The sequence below is a fragment of the Platalea leucorodia genome (genome assembly GCF_965183815.1).
Source record: "Platalea leucorodia genome assembly, chromosome: 2".
NCBI classification, from domain to species: Eukaryota; Metazoa; Chordata; class Aves; order Pelecaniformes; family Threskiornithidae; genus Platalea; species Platalea leucorodia.
In genome coordinates this window covers 1,923,278-1,942,600 of record NC_138824.1, presented here as the reverse complement: position 1 = coordinate 1,942,600, position 19,323 = coordinate 1,923,278, and the positions used below count along the sequence as shown (strand labels likewise).

Sequence of the window (19,323 nt, the reverse complement as noted above, 5' to 3'; positions counted from 1 at the left end):
GGACAATATTTGTGAATCTGGATGACAGATGAAGAGGACAGGCCGATGACACACAGCAATTCGGACTGCAAAGGCCACTCAAAGTAGGTTTCAGTGCAACCAAATGCAAGGTACTACGTCTAGGAAACAAAATCTGAAAGCCAAAGACCCTGAAACACAACCCGAGGTACTGCCCAAACACTTCCCAGCTCAATGCCACGTGTTTAACTTGCCCAAAATAAAAGCTGAAAGATGACTCGGTTATGGAATTGAGTTCCCTCCAACGGGAGAAGTTATTGGCTATCAAAGGACCTTTTAATTTAGCCAAGAAAAGGCTTTTGGAAGCAATAGTTGGAAACTAATTCAAATTAGACCTCAATTTTTTAATCAGAGAGGGTAATTAATTGCTGAAAATATATCAAGAGAAGTGGTGGCTTCTTCATGACTTGAAATCTTCAAGCTAAGACTGACTGTCCTGGTAGAAGGCAAACAGCCCAAAATAAATAGCCATTAGGCTCCTTTTCCAGGGAAAATGTAGGATCTGTGGTTTTGAGGAGGTCAGTCAAATTAAGCCTTAAGCTCTAGGAACTCTCTTCTAAGTCCACGCAGAAAGCCACCAACACAGCATCTGAGCACGTCCCAACAGCCCACAAAGCAAAGCAAATCCATCTCCTGGCCTCCGCAGAGGGAGAAGCAGCACGGCACCTGATCCAACCTTGCTGTGCAATGCCAGCGAGAAATCACCAGGCTCCGTTTTTCCATGGTGAAAATAGAGCTGGTACATCTACGCACGGGGATCTTGCAAGGCTTAACCCAGGGAGGTCAGCAAAGACCTTCCAAGAATCTTGGACAGAAGCAGCCTTCGTGGTACATAGCTGCAGGTCGCTGTGGTAGAGGCAGCATCAGCAAGGAAAGGGGTAATCTCTTGGGCCACCTGGGCAGCGGTGTTGTGGAAGGGAGGGAGAGAACAACATGCTTCATGCTGGACACTTTGCTAAACGGCAATCCCAAAGCAACCAAGGACTCTGAGGGGTTTGTGCCTTTTCTTCAGAAGTTGTTTGTAACATCAAACGAGGGCTTTGAGTCACAAACCAGCAAAAACTCTAGGTAATACCGATCCGCTGTGAAACACTCCAACATCATTTTACAAAGCCTAAAGCAATTTAAGACATTATTTCTTGATGGTAATGCTAACAAACACATACGTAAAAATCGAACTCCAGGAATTATGAAGGAAAAGCTGAAACTCAGATGAGAACAGATATGATACCACATTTATCTACTGAGCCCACAACGTGAGTCTGCTACCACAGAAGCAGCCAGCTCACACCGAGTATGTTCTCTACAACTTCAATTTGTGCGTGTGTGCGTTTATATACAGACAGTGAAAAAATTCTTATGGAAAGAAATATTTTATTGAGCTTCCAAATGAGATCAGTCCATATTCGGAAGACTCAGCTAGCTGCCCAGTTCAGCAGCTGGGATTCGGATGTAAAGAAAAAGAAGCCATTTCTCAAATTTATGGCACTGCATTTTAAGACTTCAAAAATTCTGTTGTGAATACAAGTCAAATCAAGAGCAAACTGGAGCTTTAACCAATTTTCCTTGCACTGGTTTCACCTCTTACTTGTACCACGATAAGAGGCAAGGATGACCGACAGGAGAGCATTTAGGTGACCCTGTTCTGGTGGCCAAGTGACCACCCTCTGAATACAGCACTGGCCACCCTAGGGCAAGAGCAGGGCACATGTAAGACAAGTCTGATTTCCTCCTCCAAACAACCACAAGGCCAAATGGAAACCTTATTCTAGCTGCCTACACCCCACAACGTTGAACCTGAAAAATATGTGGAATGCCGTAGTTTTTGCAAAAGCCATTAAATGTCTCATTAAGTGGTGACATACACAGGAAACTGAAGAAAATTATTTGCAGAATAAACTACTACAGAATAAATGTTCATATGGGGACCTATTCCAAAGTAATTGCACTTTAAATGCTCACAAGCTTAATTCAAAATACTTTTCAACGGGGACAAGTCCTTAGAGCCTTCCTGTCCGTATAGGCACTACATTCATCTTGGTTGAAAAATCATCGGCAATGGTAATGAGTGATCTTGCTTTGTCCACCTGAATGGCAGGAGAAGACCCAACGTGCTTGGAGACTTCCTTCAGTTAGGGCCAAGTATCTCTAGAAACAGGTTAAGCCAAGTAGTACCCATCTAGGGACACCTAAACGAGTTGTTTTCCAGAGATCACCTCCAACTCTGTCTTGTCAATAAATACAAAACAAGGTGGCTCATATGTAAAACGTATATATATACACACACACGCACACACAGAATGCCATTAAGTCCAAAATCTTGCATTGAACAGGATGACCCGCAGAACAGGAGCAGATTTATCTCCTAGGACCACGGAGAGTCCTAGGAATTTGTTATGAATAACCAGATAAACCTTGCCCACTAAGAAAGCAAGTTGTCATCTCCTACAAATTCAAGTATAAAGAACTAAGAGGAAAATGGGGAAAAAGCAGACTGTGCTCAAAACTTCTCACTAGTCTTCAGGATGTATCTCCAACATGAAAATGATAAAATCCACACGTTATCAAATTTGAGAGTTGGGTATCAAACGCCAAAGAAAGCAAAAGCCCAAATACTGTGCTTTAATTCCTGGCAGATAAACTGAAGAGTCTGATGCCATAGAAGAGCCAGATCTTTTTGATTAAGTTCTACAGCAAATTGGAAGCAAGAAGAAAAACCCTGCAGAACCCGAGATGTTACGGTCTATTTTAACTTTTGCTGCAGTCTGCAATCTTTATCCATTTTATCAAAGAATTAGACATGCCTAGCAGGCATGATGGCATCTATTCTTTTCTTGCCAGTTTAGTACTTTTTCTCTCATAAAATACTCTAAGCTTGTCTTCAATAATCCTCCCAAATCTCTAACCCTTGCTAAGACAAGGAAGGCAAAAATGTTCAGCCTACAAATACGCTTCAGCATTAATCTTCCTATTACGAACGTTATCGTACGAAAGCTATGATAAACCCCGTTTTTCTGCTCTGACTTTGACTTTTCCCACCTTGCAGTTTTCCAGGTGACCGTTTCACTCAAGGAGAGAAAGGAAAGATGGGGAAAAGTACAGCCGAATACAAAACAGCATCTCCAACAGAGGACAGGAACGCGTTTTTTCAGCTTTTACAAATCCTACGGCGATAACCTCGTAAATGGTTTGCTGGAGAGCGGCAACAGGCCCACATTTTTTTCCTCCAAGAAAGCACACAGTCACTTGAAATTCCTTCGCGGTGCTAAGGGTTTTCAGCACATCCATAGTAAACAAAACTCAGAAGAACTTTTTAAAAAATGATTCAAGTCCCACTCACCCTGTGAGGAACCCAATGCATCTCTGTCATCCTCAACAGACCCTCGTTCCCTGTACGGTTCTTTGCTAAATAAAGCGTTATGCCACAAATATCATCATCATCATCGTTTCCCTGCAGGATTCCAACAGGAAAGGGGGAAGAAATGTAAAGTTTACTTCAATACAAGCATGATGAACTGTGTCGTCTGCTTTCAGACTGAGAGGCAGTGAGAAAGAGATTTTAGAAAAATAGATAAATAACAAAATGCTCATATTTGAGTGAAGTTATATATTAAAAAATCTATCTGGAAATGACTCAGATTTGTGTATTCATGTTCCTGTTTGGAGCCCAAGACGAGAAAACAGCCTGGTTCTCAGAAGTTGCTTCATACTCAAAAGCTTCCACAAATTTCAGACGATCTGCAAATGCTGGATATACCTTAAGAGCTGGATCCCTGACTGGGATCTTAATTACGGGTCTGGGATTCATGCTTCAGACGCCCATCACGAAGCGCACCTGCCTCTCAACAAAAGAAAACCTTGAAAATTCACAGCTCTTTCTGTTGCTACCAATTCAAACCAACAAGTAAATAAACATAGAATCCCACGTCAAAATCATCCACCCAAGAAAGCAAAGCATCAATACCTCAGAGCACAACAATACAAAACACATACCCCATACACGTTGTTCCAAAAGCAGCAAGACGAACAAGCACCTCATTCCTTACGTGAAGGCCATCAACCACCACCTACATTTTATCCTCTCCCCTCTGCCCGGCAGTCAACTTTCTCAAAACTTTAAAAAAAATAAAATAAATCTAGATTGTCTTCTACGTCTGTGGCCCTTTGAAAGCTGGATCAGAGTGGAAAGGGAGTGCAGAATTACTGGTGGGCAGGTAGACAGCGCGATCACATCACCTTTACTTCCTCAAGAGAGCAGGTTTACGCTAATTTGCATAAATAAACATAGCACTGCCACTGACATTTTCCTCTCATATTTAGTGATATCAATGTTTTAAACACAAAAATAGGAACAGAATGATTCAGTTGACTGGAAGGAACAAGAAGGTAACGCAATTTAGACACCTCTGGAGAACAGCATCCATTCGACTGGCAGGTAGTCAAGTCACACGGAAATAATTCTTGAAAATTTATTCCCAGTTCTAAAAAGTGACAGATTAAGAGCCAGTATTTTTTAATTCAAAGAGTTAAAAGCCTGTCAACAGGCAAAAAAGGGATGGGTAGATTTTATTTATTGTCACTGAAACAAAAATCTTCATCTATTTATTGAAGAGATGCAGGACAGAATACAAGAATCCAGTGACATCAGACGGGACCAATCGATTCGCATTTGAAATCAGCAAAAAAATGCTGTTTATGTAGTTAGGAAAAACCCTGTAGAATACAACAAGAACACTTTTCTCATTCAATCATTTTGGATCTGATATTTCTATGGACTGAACATGATGACTTACGGATTTTAAGCAGCAAAATTGAGTCTAATTGATTAGAAATATCATGGTACATTAAGAAACGAGACCAACGTGAATCGTTACGAACCCCTCCTTCTCAGCCAGCTTCTTCTCAGACGCGCGATCCCGCAAATAAATCAAAGACGGCGCTGTACAAAAATTACCTCGTTTGCACTTTTGAAAGCGATGCAAGAGTCACTCCTCCCCGAGCATGCTGGCTAATAACACAGTTCTCTAGGGGATGCTTCAAATACTTCTTTGTCGTACCAGCGCTGGGAGGAGGAGGAGATTGGCAGGACATCGCACGTCTCTCGCCTCGTGGGTCAGCCCGAGCACCTCCACGGGCGCGGGGGGACGGCGTTCGACCATCCACGGCCACCCGAGGAAAAGCCAGCCGAGCGGAGCACCGTCCAGCCGCACGTCGGCGAGCGCGAGGGGAGCTGATTCGGGACCGAAACGCACGGTTAAGAACACCGCGGTTTCAGGAGAGAACTTTATGAATTGCAGAGGAAACAGAAAGTACACGGAGCACTTGTGCTGCGGAAAGGGAAATCGGGGGCCTCGGCAGATACAATCAAGCCCAAAAGGCATGACTGGAAGACAAATGAAGATCATAATCCGGACTGAAGGAAAGAGTGAGCTCAGAAAGGAAGATATAAAAGTTGTATTTCCCTTTTGACAGCCTCATCAACTGCTACCGACCGCCTGAGAGGTGGAAATCGGCACAGAGTTGCTGGGTGGAAACGTGGAGGTTTCTAACTACCAGAGGGTAAAGGTCTGAAACGCATCTCTGCCGCAGGCAGCAGCAGAAAAACACCTGGGTTTAAAATAATTACGTTTACGCCACAGTTGCTGGCTTTTGCGGCAGGTAGGACTCGGTGACCCAGGAGCTCCATCCCCGCTGCGAATGTCCCGCATCCCAGAAAAGGAGATCAGTGCCGATCTCACGGCGGTCGCCTGTGAAAACTTACCAAAAGCAGACGCTAACCTGGATTAAACACAGGCTTCCCTTGCCTAAAGCGGCTGCGTTTGCACCTACGCGTCCAAACTGAGGTTCACAAGCTCTTCTAGACAGATCAGATAATTAAATTTAGACTCAATTGAATTATCATTTTAATTATGCTTTCAGTTGAGGTACTGAAGGCCTTTCGCAGAAATGCTTCTCCGAAGCATGTTCACTTGCCTAAGAAACGTTTTCAGGAGCACCAAGAGCAGCATCACCTTTCTTTCCTGCTTTTCCCCGTTATCCGTGTGGTGCGCTACCGATATAGGGGAGCATGAAAACTTAACAGCAAAGAGGGCTTTTAAAAACCCCTAAATAGTTCACCTACTGCAATGCAGCCTTATCATTGACTTTGACAGATGAATATCACCTAAGATCAGAAAGGATCTCTACAATACATTCTCCCTAAATGATCATATCCCACACTTATTTCACATTAATTTTGAGGCAATACTGGTGTACCATTTAGGTTTCTCACTCCAAGCCGTATTTCCCATTACCCAACAAATTCAAAACACCTTCACGGCACGCAGTCATTTTGCTTCCGATCCCTTTGTTCCAAAGGAGAAGGGTTATATAGCTACCACTCCAAAAAAGTGCGTCTTTACTAACAGCCAGGAATTTTAATCAACCAAAGAGTATACAAAATCCCCCATGCATCTGAACAACAATATCCGAAATACTTAGCACACGTACATTAAAATGAAAGGCCACTATAAGCACATCATTTGGTAGACAGAAATCCCTTCTGTAATGTAAACATGTACTTTGGTAAAAAAAAAAAGAAAGTTAAGATGCATAACTGGGTAAGTTGATGTTTGTAACTTCCAGGAGAAAAGTAAATCAGATTTAATATCTATTTCATCCAAAAAAATACATTGCTAGCTGCTATAAGCCGTTTTAATGACAACATACATCTAGCAAGAATAAATATTCAGACCATAGTTGTTGGTTGGGGTTTTTTTAATCTACTGAAACATAAAGGTCAAGAGAATCCATGAAACAGTTAAAATTCAAAATCAAAATCAGAAAGAACTAAAAAAAAAAAAAAAAGCATTTGGTCTTCTAGTAATAATTTCCTTTTTCTTTACATTGCTCAACATTGCTCCTCAATTTGAGTTCTAATCAACAACCACTTCACAGTTAACATTTCATGAAATAATGCGGTTGATGCAATCAAGTCCAGCAAAATGTTTCCCTAAAGATGTTTCCATCATTCACATTCCTTTAAAAAAAAAAAAAAAAAAAAAAAGCTCTAGCTTCCTCCATCGCTATTTAACAGCAAGAACAAACACACCACTGCATCTTAAATCATATTTTGATTAAAACATAAATAGAATCACTTGAGGTTTCTTTCTGGTTAGTACAACATGCCTTTGTCCAAGAGAGGGAAAAAAAAAAAACCTCAGCCTGCTCCTTTTTCTACATTTGACAGTATTCGGCACTAAATGCCTGCCTTTTGAATGAAATTCAGGCTATGGAAATACAAGCCATAACCTGAAAGCTTATCATCGCGAGGTGCAGGGGGGGGAGAGGAAAAAAATCCCCCCCAAAATCCAACACAGTACAAAACCGTTTTTTGATAATGAATATTTATTTCATTTCCATATTTCAAGGCTCCTGTTTTCTATGAAGGACTGGAGCTAAGCACCTTTTTGGCATTATTAACCTACAATATAGCGGTGGACTTGAAAACCACAACGCCAATAACAAAGTATTCAAGCAATTAGGGAAAAAAAAAAAAAAAAGCTAAAAAAAATCACCGCTTTCATAAAAATGAATAGCATACACTGTTTTAAACAGACAGAAAAAATAACGCCGCCTTACATTTCACAACCTTGCGCTCTGTGCTTTCAGGCTACCGACGCTGCATGCTGACATCCCCACCTCTCATCAAACCCGGGCCATTTTTAAACCCCCCGCAAAGGGGAGCGGGACGGGGGGAGACGGCCGCAACTCAGCCCTTCCCATCCCATGAAGTTGCTGGCGGGCTGGTTAATATTCCCTATATCGCTCCCATCGTCGTCCCCACGTGCCCCTCTCGGTAATTTCCAGGGGGTACGCCACGAAACGGCGGCATCCCCCATCTCTGGGGTGCACCCACATCCCCGAGCCCCTCACCGACCTCTCCTGAGGGTTGAGAGCTGGACACGCAGGGGGAAAAAAAAAAAAATATCACCCGTGAGCCCGGTCACTCCATTTCAATTCTTGGAACATGAAGGGAAGGTGAAACTTGGCTTGGACCCGGCGGTGGTGGCTCCTCGGCGGGCTCGCCCCGGACCCAAGCGCCCTGAAAGGCGGCTGCTGAGGTGACCGTCGCCATGTCCCCCCTCCAGCGCCCAAACCTGAGGGCATGGAGCCCACTGGTTTCCCCGTGGGGCTGAAGGAAAAACCTGCCAGAGAGGCTGGGGGGGGACGAGAGGCTCTGGAGGGGGGGATACAGGCTCGGGGGGGGGGACACGACACAGGCTCTGGGGGGGAACACAAGAGGATCTGAGGGGGGGCACAAGAGGATCTGAGGGGGGGCACAGACTTTGGGGGGGGACACAGGCTGGGGGGGGGGACACACACGACAGGCTCTGGGGGGGAACAAGAGGCTCCGAGGGGGGACACAGGCTCTGAGGGGGGACAGGAGGATCTGAGGGGGGGGGCACAGGCTCTGTGGGGGGACAAGAGGCTCCGAAGGGGGACACAGGCTGGGGGGGGCGACAAGAGGCTCTGAGGGGGGACACAGGCTCGGGGGGGTCCTCGCCCTCCCCAGGGCGGTGGTCTCCTCTTCCCACAGACTCGGGCTCTTCCCCTGCCACGCGTGACCCTCACCCTGCAGGGGCCCCACGCAAAGCCCGGTGCGGTGAGGATGCTCCCCCGTCGTGGCCCCCCCCCCCCCCGCCCGGTCCCCGCCGCCACAGCCGCCACCCCCGGCCCTGTCCCCTCCGGGGGTCGGGGGGAGCTCGCCCCCCCCCCCCCCGCCGCTGTCACCCGCCGCCTCGCACCCCCCCTCCCCTCAGCGCCGCCGCTGCCGGTCGCCCTCCGGGGATCCCCCCCCGCCCCGCTCCCCGCTCCCCTCACCTGCGGCTGCTCGGGCGGTGGCGTCGGTCCCCTCTGCCGGTGCGGCGGCGGCGGCAGCGCGCTCCCCCTCCTCGCGCTGCCTGCTCCGCGGCTCCTGCCTCTGCCGGCAGCCGCTGGGGGAGGGGGCGGCGGCGGCGGCGGGCGGAGGAGGGGGGGGCGAGTACCACCAGCGGGACCGTTACGGGCGCCGTGAGGACTACCGCTCCCGGCATGCCCCGCGCCTCGCCGCCGGGGCCGAGCGCCGGGCGGCCGCCGCGGGGCACGCTGGGTAATGTAGTCCGTGCGGCGGGAGGGGAGGGAGACAGGGCCGCGGCTGGGCGCGGGGCCTGCTGGGAGGTGTAGTGCGGCGGGGGGTGGAGGGGCGGGGCGGCAAGGCATGACGGGAGTTGTAGTTCGGCGGGGCCTGGCGGGAGTCGTAGTCCGCGCTGGCTGAGGGGAGGACGCGGGCCGCGGTGGGGATCCCCCGCCCCGGGCCGAGCAAGGCGGAGCTCCGCCGGCCCCCGGAGCCTGGGCCTCGCTCCGGGAGACGGCCCGCAGGCCGCCCGGCGGGCCTACAGCAGCCAGGAGCGGAGGGGAGAGCCCCGGGGCCCGGCCTTGCGCCCCCCTCCCTCCCCCCCCGCCTCCTCCTCCAGCCGCGGCCTGGCTTCGCGCCGTCCCCTCGCCTCACACCCCGCCCCGGCCCCTCGCCCCCTTTCCCGCCCGTTCGCCTGCGTCCCCCCCAAAAACCCCTCCCTGCTCCCCCTCTCCGGGGGGCAGCACCCCCTCAGCACTTGGGGAAGGCGGCTGCTGGCCCCCGCAGCCCGGGGAGGGGAAGGGGCCCTTCTCCGGGAGCCCAACCAGCGCTTTTCGTTTTTCATGCAGGAACGGGCGGGAAAAATTCACATAAAACCTTTGAGGAGGGACCGGCAGCACCCACCGGTGAACGCGGCTATGAGGTGGGTGCAAACTGCGTCACCGCAGCCCAGCGCCCTGCTTTTAGGGCGAGAAAGGAGTATTTTGGGAAAGCGCTGGTGTCTGGGAGGTAGAGAATTAAATTCCTGCGGGTCTTCACCCAGGGCCTGACACCAACAGGGGTGCATCCCCGCCTCCCCTCCCTGATCCCTCCTGTCACACCGCTCCTTGCTGTGTGGAGTATTTTGCTTTTCATGAAGATTTTCCCTGGCGATTTTGTTTCCCCGAGTGCTCGACGTCAAACCACCCCCGCCGGGGAACTGGGGGGATCGGGACGGGGCTGTCCCGGGGGCGGCAAGGGTCGCGCCCCAGCTGCTCGCCGCAGTTTCGCACCCCGCGGACGGGCTGGTGCGGGGAGGTGTCGTGAAAACCCCGTCGAAGGAAACATTTCTCCTCCTCGCAGGGTGGCGGATGCTGGCGGATGCTGGCGGCATCGATGGGACGTGCTCAGCCACAGCGACGCCCGAGCTTGTACAGCAAAAGGAGGCTCCAGCAGGATTTGGGGGGGTCTTTAACAGCCCACCCTGTGGGTTTTATCCCCCCTGTGAGCCGGGTACCGACCTGTCCCAACAGCGGGTGTGTGTTAGTAAGAGAAAGAGCAAAGGTTGAGGTGTCCTCACCCACGGCTCTCCCTGGGTTCAAGCACAGGGACAACGGGTCCGACCCCCCAGAGCTTCTGCCCGTCTGCCTCCACAGCAGGAGGAGACCCACCGGGGGAGACGCTGGTTTCCTACGGCACGTGAGGCATGGGAAGAGTTTCAAAAATCCTTTGTTTCATACCCAAAACCCAAGGCTTTGGCTGGGACGGGGGGAGATCTCCACCAGGCACCGAGACACCGCTCTGTGACAGCTTCTTGCTGGAACGACCCCGCCGGGTGAGACACGGACAGAGCCCAGCTGGAGGAAAAACAAACTGGAAGTCTCAAAGTCCGGCTCTTTTACCGAGCAGCACCCGATTGCTACGGAAAACGAGGGGAAATCCATGATTTGGCTCCTCTGCGAGGGGCCGAGGCTGTTCCCACGTTGCAGCCTCTCCCTTCTTCCACCTGCACAGCTTTGCCAGCTGGAAATACCCTGGCCCCTCCAGTCACCATTTCCACCCAGTGTGCCCCAAATTTATCCCATCTAACCAAAGAAAAAAACCCCAATTTGCAAAAGATAAATAAACCAAGCCCCCCAAAATCCAGCGCCAGCATCGTTTTCTTCCCCTGAGGAAAGCAGAGCGATTTGGGGATGTTTTGATGGTACCGCCGTCGCTTTGCAGTCCCCGACGCCTGCCATTTCGGCCCGTCCATCACAAACACGTGGGCTGCGCTGATGTTTGCTCCCTGGAGGATTTATTTCTGCTCTCTTTTTTTTGTTGTTGTCGCTATCATCGTTTCCCTCCTCTCCTTCTTGGAATAAACTTGATTGCCAGCTGACCGGGGGCTGCAGCCAAGCAGAACCCATTAGTGCAGCGCTATAGATTTTCAACCCCATGAAAATCCGCTGCCATTTTAAATAGAGCATCTATTTATTTCACTCGGCGGCGTGTCCTTTTGCTGTCAAGGAGACAAATTATTCCGGTCCTGTGGCAGAGCTCACGATAACGCGGCGGAAAAGCTTTGAGAACAATTTATACCAAAACTGTGGCGTACATCTACCTACGGAGGGGCAGTGGATAACCCAGCGTAAATCCAAATTTCAGCCCAAATCCCTTCCTAAGGGAACTTTTTTATTAATTAATCACAAAACGAAGCGTCTGGCCCGGCCCCTGGTTTCCAAATGCGCGTCTCTGAAATATTTCGCGCCGCCGGGACGTTTTGCAGCCCGATAACCAGCGCGGAGGGATGCGCGGGGCTGCCTGTGCGCGCCCCGGCCGATGGGGCGATTGCAATTTAACTCCTTTGTAATCAACCTGCGTGCCGCTGGATTGATTTAATTCCCGCTGTTGGCCAGTAATGCCGGCGCTGGAGGGAGGGGAGGGGAAAGGGCTTTGCATTGAAAAGCCTGCTGGAATAGATGGGGGGTTTTGTTGCATTAAGGGCCACCAGATGCTTAATAAACATCTTTATTATCAGCCTAGCCTTGACTATAAATAACCTGACTTGTATTTTAAGCCGCGTAACGCCAGCCAGCCACCAGGGATTGCGCTCCCTAAGTTGTCTCGGGCCCGGCCGTTCCCAGCGCGCGAGTGGAGCTGTTGGAAATGTGCTATTTCCTTCCCCGGGCGGTGAAAAAGGCTTTGGGGGAGGCCGTGGGCTCCCACCGCAGGCTCGTCTCGCTGGGAACGCGTCCCTGCCCACGCACAAATCCTGCCTGCTGCGGGTGACGCCTGCCTGGCCGCGCCCTACGTACGCATACGGGGAGAGAGATGTAAAAATTATGTAGCTGTTCCTTGCTGGCCCTCGTTTTGTGGAAGAAAGGGAGGGGATAAGAGGGGCTGGGTGATTCTTAGCTCTTGGTCTCCCCACATAATTCAATCTCTCGTTTTCCCCGCTGTTCTCCGGTCCACGATTTCCAAATCTGCCTGGCAGAAGCCGGAGTCCAAGGACGGCGTTCCTGCCGGCTGCCGGCCGGCCGCAGGGATGCATCCCGGGCTCTCCTCCGCTCCTAACCTCTGTATTTTATTTTTTTTTTCGCTCCCAACAGGTTGGCAAAGCCTCGGCCGCCTGGAGCGGGGCGAAGGGCCCCGGTAATGCGCAGCGACAGCTCCAGAAGCATTTCCAACCCTGCAGCCTTTGAGCACGTGCGGCTTGAGCCCATCCCTCTTTGGCATCAACGATAGTTCTGCTCTTAACTCCAGGAGGAGCTGGGTCAGACCTTGATTTTAACCCAGAGGGTAAGTCACCCCACTCAGAAATTCAATTCAGCCCAGCACTTAGGTGCTTAAAATTTGGGTTGTTTCTGATTTGTGCTCCTGCCGGTGGTGCGCGCGCTCCGGCAAGATCCCATTGCGGCATTAAACGCCTCCTCAGGCCCGTTCCCGGCACCGGAGGAGGGTCCTGCATCCCCCAAGCATCTCACCTCCCCGTGCCCGGCTCCGCTCCCACCCCGTGTGGGGCAGGAGACCCCCGGGGATCCCCTCGCCGCCCCGGCCATGGCTTCGGGGGCTCCCGGTTGGGCTGAGCCCTCCCAGGGGCACCCACGTATTTATGGCCCCCGTATTCCCGGTCCGGACCCCCTCGATTGCCCGGTTTCTCCCAACCGTGCGGCTGCTCCGTCTCCGGAGGAAAAGGGCGATCTGGGGAGAAAACCCCCGGCACCGGGCATCTTTCTCTTTTTGAGATAAATTGCTAAAAAGCGACGTTTTCCCTCTGGGCAGCACCTTAGGATGCTTCTGCCCAGCCGAGCCCGCCGCCCTGGCCCTGCCTGCTCCTGCCGGTACCGGACTACAGCTCCCGGCGGGCAGCGCGGGCGGGCAGGGCGGGCAGCGGGAGCGGAGCGGGGCCGAGCCGAGCGCTGCCCGCAGCGGGGACCGGTCGCGCCGCCTCCGCCCGGTGAGGGATGCGCGGGGACGGGGGGGACGGGGGGCGCCCCAAAATGTGGGTACGGGGCGGGGGGGGGGGATGCCGAGGGATGGGGGTGCCGGGGGATGGGGGTACCAGGAGGATGGGGGTACCAGATGTGGGTACCGGCGGGGCTGCAGGTGCAGGGGGTGGGGGTACCAGGGGATGGGGGTACTGCGGGAGGGGGTACCAGGGGATGGGGGTACCTGGGGGGTGCGAGTACAGGAGGGCGAGGGTGCCAGGGGCTGTAGGTACCCCGGGGCTGTGATTTTGGGGGGATGCAGGTACCGGGGGGACGTAAGCAGGGCGGGATGGGGGTACCAGGGCTGCGGAGCCCAGGGGGATGTGGATACCCGGGGGTTCGGGCGCTGGGTAACGCAGGTACCGAGGTGCTGGGTGGGGGCTGCGCCCCATCGTGCCCCCAGACCAGGAGGGGACCCAGCCGGGCGGTCCCGGAGGCCGCCCTGGGGTGCTGAGCCCCCATCATTGGGGCGCTGGGGTCGGTGGTTATCGGGGGGCTGCGGCCGGGGACCCGCTCCTGCCTGGCCCCGGGGTGTTGGCTCTGCTCGGGGACCCGGGGAGCGATGACTTCATGGCCCTATTAAGGACTCATTTCCATCCAGGCAGGGAAAACAAACAAGCGTGGCTGTCGTTTTGCCGTGGAAAGTTACCGGGGCCGTGGGGAGTTACTGCCTGTTTTCATACACGGCCCGGATCTCTCCGCTTACCTCCACGGGATGATAATCCCTAAATCCCACTGGGATTAAAGGCAGAAAGAAAGGTGGCTGGAGTTCCTCCTCCCTGCCTTCGCCACGTTTCCCAGATGATGAAATCCCACGTCTGTCTAACCCCGATTAACCCGAGCGCTCGCCTCATCCCACCCAAAATAACGGGGCAACGAGGGTGAATCCCCATCCCGCTTCGCTCCTGGGGCGGCGGGGAGGTGAGAGCCGGGGGAAAAGCCGCAGGTGAGGCAGGAGCTGCTGTTTTATCCCGGGTATTTTTCCCATGCCAGCAGGTCCGGAAAACCCTCCCGCAGCCATGGCGCTGGTGAAGAGCGGTTGGCTTTGGCGGCAGAGTAAGTGCGACCCTTGCGCTTTCCAGGTTGGGAGCCCAAGAAAAAAAAAAAAAACGGAGAGGTTTTGGCTATGGGATGCTGGGAGCGGGGACGGGCCCCGACCCGGGCGGTTAATCCACGGCAGCGAGGAAATCGCGGCTCAGCCGCTCGCGGATTTACGTAAGAGGAGAGAGCGGCCGTCTGCCATGAAAACAGACGCGCGGCTCCACGTCCGGGGCTGGACCCGGTCCCGCGCGCACGGCGGGGCAGCGCCGAGATGCCCTGATGGCTTTTTTGGCAGCTCTTAATTTAAAACCAGCTGGTCGCGCTGCCCCGGGTGCTCGTGCCAGGCCCGGGGCGCCTGCGGGACGCAGCGGCTCTTGCAGGGGGTGGTGGGATCCGGCCGCAAATTTGGGGGAGGGCGTTGGGTTTCGTGAGCGCGCCGGCCGGATCCCACCGGGCTCCTTCACCTCCTCCCCATCCCGTCAGGCTCGATCCTGCGTCGCTGGAAGAGAAACTGGTTCGTCCTCTACCTGGACGGCAGCTTGGTTTACTACCACGACGCGACGCAGCGCGACATGGACGGCCGGATCCACGTCAAATACAGCTGCCGGGACGTGAGGACCGGCCGCGAGTGCAGAGGTGAGCAAAGGCCCGTGTCCCCAAGCCCATCCCGCGCAGGGCTCGCGCTGGGGCCATACCCCTTTTAATTGATGCCCAATTAAACGTGCTCATGCCCATCTAAAACACCCCCCAAAAAATCCAGGCTGCCTAATTCACCCCTTTCCAGCGCGGGGCCGTCCCCCGTGAGATGCACACGTTGCATCTTCTCTTCCGTCGCTTTTCCACGGGGAAGGAAGGAGAAACTCTCCGCCTGGTTTGCGCTCGTTCAAAACACGAGCCCACGGCCCTGACTCATCCCTCGCCGTCTCGCACAAACAAGGAGAACAAAGCAGCAGCTCGGCTCGGCCCCGGCAGCCCACGGCCGCCGCACAAAGCGCCTTTCTTGGGCCGCCGGCGGTGGCGGCGAAGCCGGGATGCCGCGGCGGGAGCACGAACCCCCAGGTTTACCCTCACCGCAGGGTCCCGCCGAGCTTTGAGCTGGGGGAAAGCGCGGTATAAGCGAGCCTCGCGGATTTAAGGCTTTGCTCTTAGTGATCCAACCGCAGCGGCGAGCGTCTCGCGCTTCCACAAAATTTGGGTGCCGGCTGCAATCTGGCAAATTCAAAGCAAACGCAGCTCGGCGGCGATTTTTGGCAATTTTCTGTCATTCCGTTTTCTTTCTGCCGTGGGGGTGGAAGTTTCTGCTCGCCAGCTCCTCCCTCGCGTTGGCTTTTACCCTTTGGGATCCTGACCGTATCTTGCAAGCGGAGCTGGAATTAAACCCGAATTGCGAGCACGGCCTCCCAGCAGTGTTTTAACGGTCGCATCCATAGCAGCGCGCGGGGCTGCTCACGCCGGGGGTAATTTGGAGCCCGCGGGCGGACGGGGAGGGTCCCGGGGCCATCCCCGTCCCCGAGGCCGGATCCTGCCCCTTCCCTTTCCAGACGTGCAGCCGCCCGAGGGGAAAACCCGCGACTGCCTGCTGACCGTCGTGCTGCGGGACGGCTCCAAGACGACACTGTGCGCCGAGAGCGAGGACGACGCCGTGTAAGCCGAAATCCCGCCGCCGCGGCACCGAAATCTCCCTCGGCGGCTTTTTCATCCGAATTATCCCAGCCTGGGCCGTGCGAGAGCCCCGTCCCGCTCCCGCCACGTCCCTTGTTTTCTCAAACACCCGCGTTCGCTCGTGGGGCGAGAGGTGGGGATTTGGGGTTCCCGTTGAATAATTCAGAGCCAAAAGCAGGGATTTTCAAGCAGTCGGCCTCCTGCGGGGCGGGGTTTCCCTCCTGGATGAGGAATCTCCTCTCGGCCTGATGGAGGATCGCCGGGGAAGGGTTTTCATCGGTATTTGGCGATAAATAGTGCGAAAGCAAAGTTGTTGCTGGCTTAAAGCCATGCCCGGCAGGAGGAAACACCCACTTTTAGCGCTGTTCCCCTTCTATTTATTTCTATAAAAATGAAGATTTTTATAAAAATCAAAATTTTTAATAAAAATTCTAAAAATGTATTTAAAAAAATTAAAAGTGGGAAACCTTCAGCTGAACTCAGATGGAGGGAGATGTTCAAGCTGAGCTTGATCAATTGAGCTTGGCCCCAGTCGAGTGGAAATTCATCCGTTACCCGCTTTTCCCCCCAACTGAGATGCCATTTTCCTGCCTGCCCCCATCCCCCCCATTAACCCAGCGCTGGCTAAGCAGGAATTAAAGATTAATTAAGAATTAAAGCATGAAAGGCCACATCCAGCTCACGGGAGGGGAGGGAGGGGGACGCGTGTGTGCCCTGCGGAGGTGCCGGCCAGCCCCGCGGGGACGATTCCCGCCCCCCCAGCACACCCCAAAAACCGGGTGCCCTCTGTTTTGTTTGCAGCGCTTGGAAGATGGCCGTGCTGGAGGCTAAATCCACCCCGGTGAGGCTTCATCCCCCAAAAGCGGGGCACGGGCTTCGGGCGGGGGCCGACGCCGAGCTCGGGGTGGCCCCCCGAGCCCCCACGCCCATCGGGCACCTCGGAGCACGGGGAGGAAGGGTGAGGAGCGGTAGCGAGAGAGCAGGCCGCTGGCGGTGCCACCGACGGCTGACGACAGAGCCGAGGGTGACGCTGTGCAGCGGTCGGGGGTGGCGGGGGCAGAGTGACAGGGGACACAGTTAAGGGGAAGGGGGCAGAATTTAAGGGGAAAGGGGCAGAATTTAAGGGGGACGGGGGTGGAAGGTGACAGAGACATAGTTAAGGTGACAGGGACACAGTTAAGGGGGATGGGGGCAGAATTTAAGGGGGATGGGGCAGAAGGTGACAGGGACATAGTTAAGGTGACAGGGAATATGATTACGGTGACAGGGGCAGAGTTCAGGTGACCTGAGCCCAGGCCCGGGATGCGGGTGCTCGAGCACAGGCTGCCCCTGGCATTTCGGACACCCCGGGCCCCCGCTTGCAGCAGGGCAGGGGAACCCAAGCGCTTCAGGCCCCCGTCACACACGAGGGAAACCGAGGCACGGCCCCGGCCTGGCCACGCCGGCTGGGCGGCGGCCCCGGGCTGGAGCCCAGCCTGACGCCGCGCTGCCGTCGCTCCCAGGTGCACGTCTACGACCCCTACGACGACGACTACTACCAGACGGTGCCCCTCGACTCCCACCAGACCGCCTACATCAGCTCCGGCCACTACGGCCCCCAGTACGGAGGTGGGTACGCTGGCATCGGAGGGGTGCCAGGGGGACGCTCTCCCCCCCCGCCAGCCCCCCAGCTCACCCCCCTTTTTGCCTTGCAGCTCCCGGGGTGACCCACGTCATCGTGCGCGAGGATCCCTACCGGGTCTCCGGGGACCAGATGGCCCTGGGGCTGCTGGCGGGGGCGGCCACCGGCGCCGCCCTGGGCTCCTTCATGTGGATGCCCTGCTGGTTTTAGCAGCCCCGAGCTCTCCTCCCGCAGGATGCGGCCCCCCGAAACGGGGTCGCAGCCCCCCGACACGGCCCCCTTTGCCTCCCCAGCCTGGTTTAACTCACCCCTGGCTTGGTACCTGCCCCGAGCCACCCTCGGCCTGCCAAAACCAGCCTGCTCAGCACCCTGCACCCTGGGGACAGAGGCCCAGCCCCAAACCCATCCCATGTCCTCCCAGCCCCAGCTTTTGCATTAAATAACCCCCACGTGCTTCAGAGACCCCCCCAAAAACCTACCCCAAACCCCCCAGTGTCCGGCTCCCATCCGCAGAGGGCCTGGGGAGCGGCTGGGGCTGTCGGCGGAGGGGAGGGCGCAGGGCCCCAGCCCCAAAACCTGGCTTAACTCCCCTCCCCAAAGCTCTGCGGGGAGCCGGCTGCAGAAATACCTGGGTTTTTTGGAGCGAGGGGGAGAGCGGGCGCTGCTCCAAACAGCTGTTTTGGGGAGATGGGTGGTTGGGTTTTTTTGCAGCCCCAGCTTTGAACCCCCCAGCGCGGCTGCTTTGTCAGGGCTTGTTTGGGAGGAGGCTCCAGCGCTGGAGCCGGAGCAGGCGCTGACACGAGAGGCGATCCCAGGGATGCTCAAGGCAGGTTGGATTAAAGATTAAGGGGGATAAAAACCTTTGCAGGATTTCCACCCGCTTCCAGCCTTGCACCGGTCCCCTGGGCCTGGCCAAGCGGGAGAAATGGTGCGAAACCCTCTGGGAATTGGGGCTAAACCCCTGGGAATTGGGGCTAGGAAGAGCTCTGGGAATATCACAGCTTCCCCAGCCAAGCGGCAGTCACGGCGGGAGGGACACGCAGCATCTTGAGTTTCACCCTGATTTTTGGGAAGGGGCGGGGGGGAAATCAGCTGGGGACAAGGGCAGCTCTCCCTGGGGAGCAGGGATCCTTTCTGGCAGCCAAGCCGGGATCTCAGAAGTGGGGATTTGGGATTGAGGGGGGGACACGCTCCCTCTGGGTGGCCCCGGCGCCAGGGGACAAGGGGCAGCACCGGGCAGACGCCGAGGGAAGGGGGAGAGGCGCAGCTGCCGAGCGTCACCCTTAGTGGCACGATTTTATCCTGGAGACGCCATCGATACTAAACAAATTCAAGAATTACAAACGAAAAACACAGCTAGATTAAAAATAAAACCAGTGACACCAGCGCCCCAGCCCGCTCTCCCCGTTAAAGCCCCGGATCAGTTCATCCCCATGCCTGACAGGGGATCGGGATCCCAAAACACCGTCCTCATCCTCGCCCGGCCCCCCTTGCCTCGCTGCTGCTGCACACCCGCTCCCGCCAACCGCATCGATTTTTGGAGAGAAAAAGATTAAAAAAAAAAAAAAAAACCAAACAAAAAAGCTATCCGCAGTCTAATAAAGGCAGCGAAAGCTGAGACCCAGCCTGCGGGTGAGGGAGGATGAGGAGGGAGCTGC

General features: G+C 54.6%; 2 protein-coding genes across 7 annotated transcripts in view; one reads left to right on the top strand and one right to left on the bottom strand.

Moving 5' to 3' along the window:
* The window catches only part of FAM168A (family with sequence similarity 168 member A), a 208,419-nt gene extending 199,412 nt beyond the window's left edge, over window positions 1–9,007 (bottom strand). For 3 of the 5 annotated variants that reach the window (XR_014227423.1, XM_082304095.1, XM_082304099.1), the window contains exon 1: window positions 8,881–9,007. The gene's annotated coding sequence lies outside the window, so the exon portion shown is untranslated. The remainder of the gene's footprint in view (window positions 1–8,880) is intronic. The other 2 variants (XM_082304096.1, XM_082304097.1) reach the window with 2 other exon arrangements.
* A 320-nt stretch (window positions 9,008–9,327) lies between these two features.
* Window positions 9,328–19,205, top strand: PLEKHB1 (pleckstrin homology domain containing B1). 2 transcript variants are annotated; one of them, XM_082303922.1, is made up of 9 exons: window positions 9,328–9,815; window positions 10,235–10,384; window positions 12,463–12,652; window positions 14,335–14,397; window positions 14,866–15,018; window positions 15,924–16,026; window positions 16,846–16,885; window positions 17,547–17,652; window positions 17,739–19,205. In XM_082303922.1, exons 4-9 carry the CDS (start codon window positions 14,361–14,363, stop codon window positions 17,873–17,875), a joined length of 576 nt encoding a protein of 191 aa, XP_082160048.1. In that variant the 5' UTR covers window positions 9,328–9,815; window positions 10,235–10,384; window positions 12,463–12,652; window positions 14,335–14,360; the 3' UTR covers window positions 17,876–19,205. The 2 variants fall into 2 exon arrangements, with proteins under 2 accessions (XP_082160048.1, XP_082160049.1); XM_082303923.1 differs by lacking the exon at window positions 10,235–10,384.
* The last annotated feature ends 118 nt before the right edge of the window (window positions 19,206–19,323 follow it).

Bases quoted from the DNA above. Each gene is read 5' to 3' on its own strand.
- PLEKHB1 (XM_082303923.1), top strand. From the start codon at position 14,361: ATGGCGCTGGTGAAGAGCGGTTGGCTTTGGCGGCAGA. The intron at 14,398-14,865 runs GTAAGTGCGACC...CCATCCCGTCAG, and splicing joins CGGTTGGCTTTGGCGGCAGA to GCTCGATCCTGCGTCGCTGG. The intron at 15,019-15,923 runs GTGAGCAAAGGC...TTCCCTTTCCAG, and splicing joins GACCGGCCGCGAGTGCAGAG to ACGTGCAGCCGCCCGAGGGG.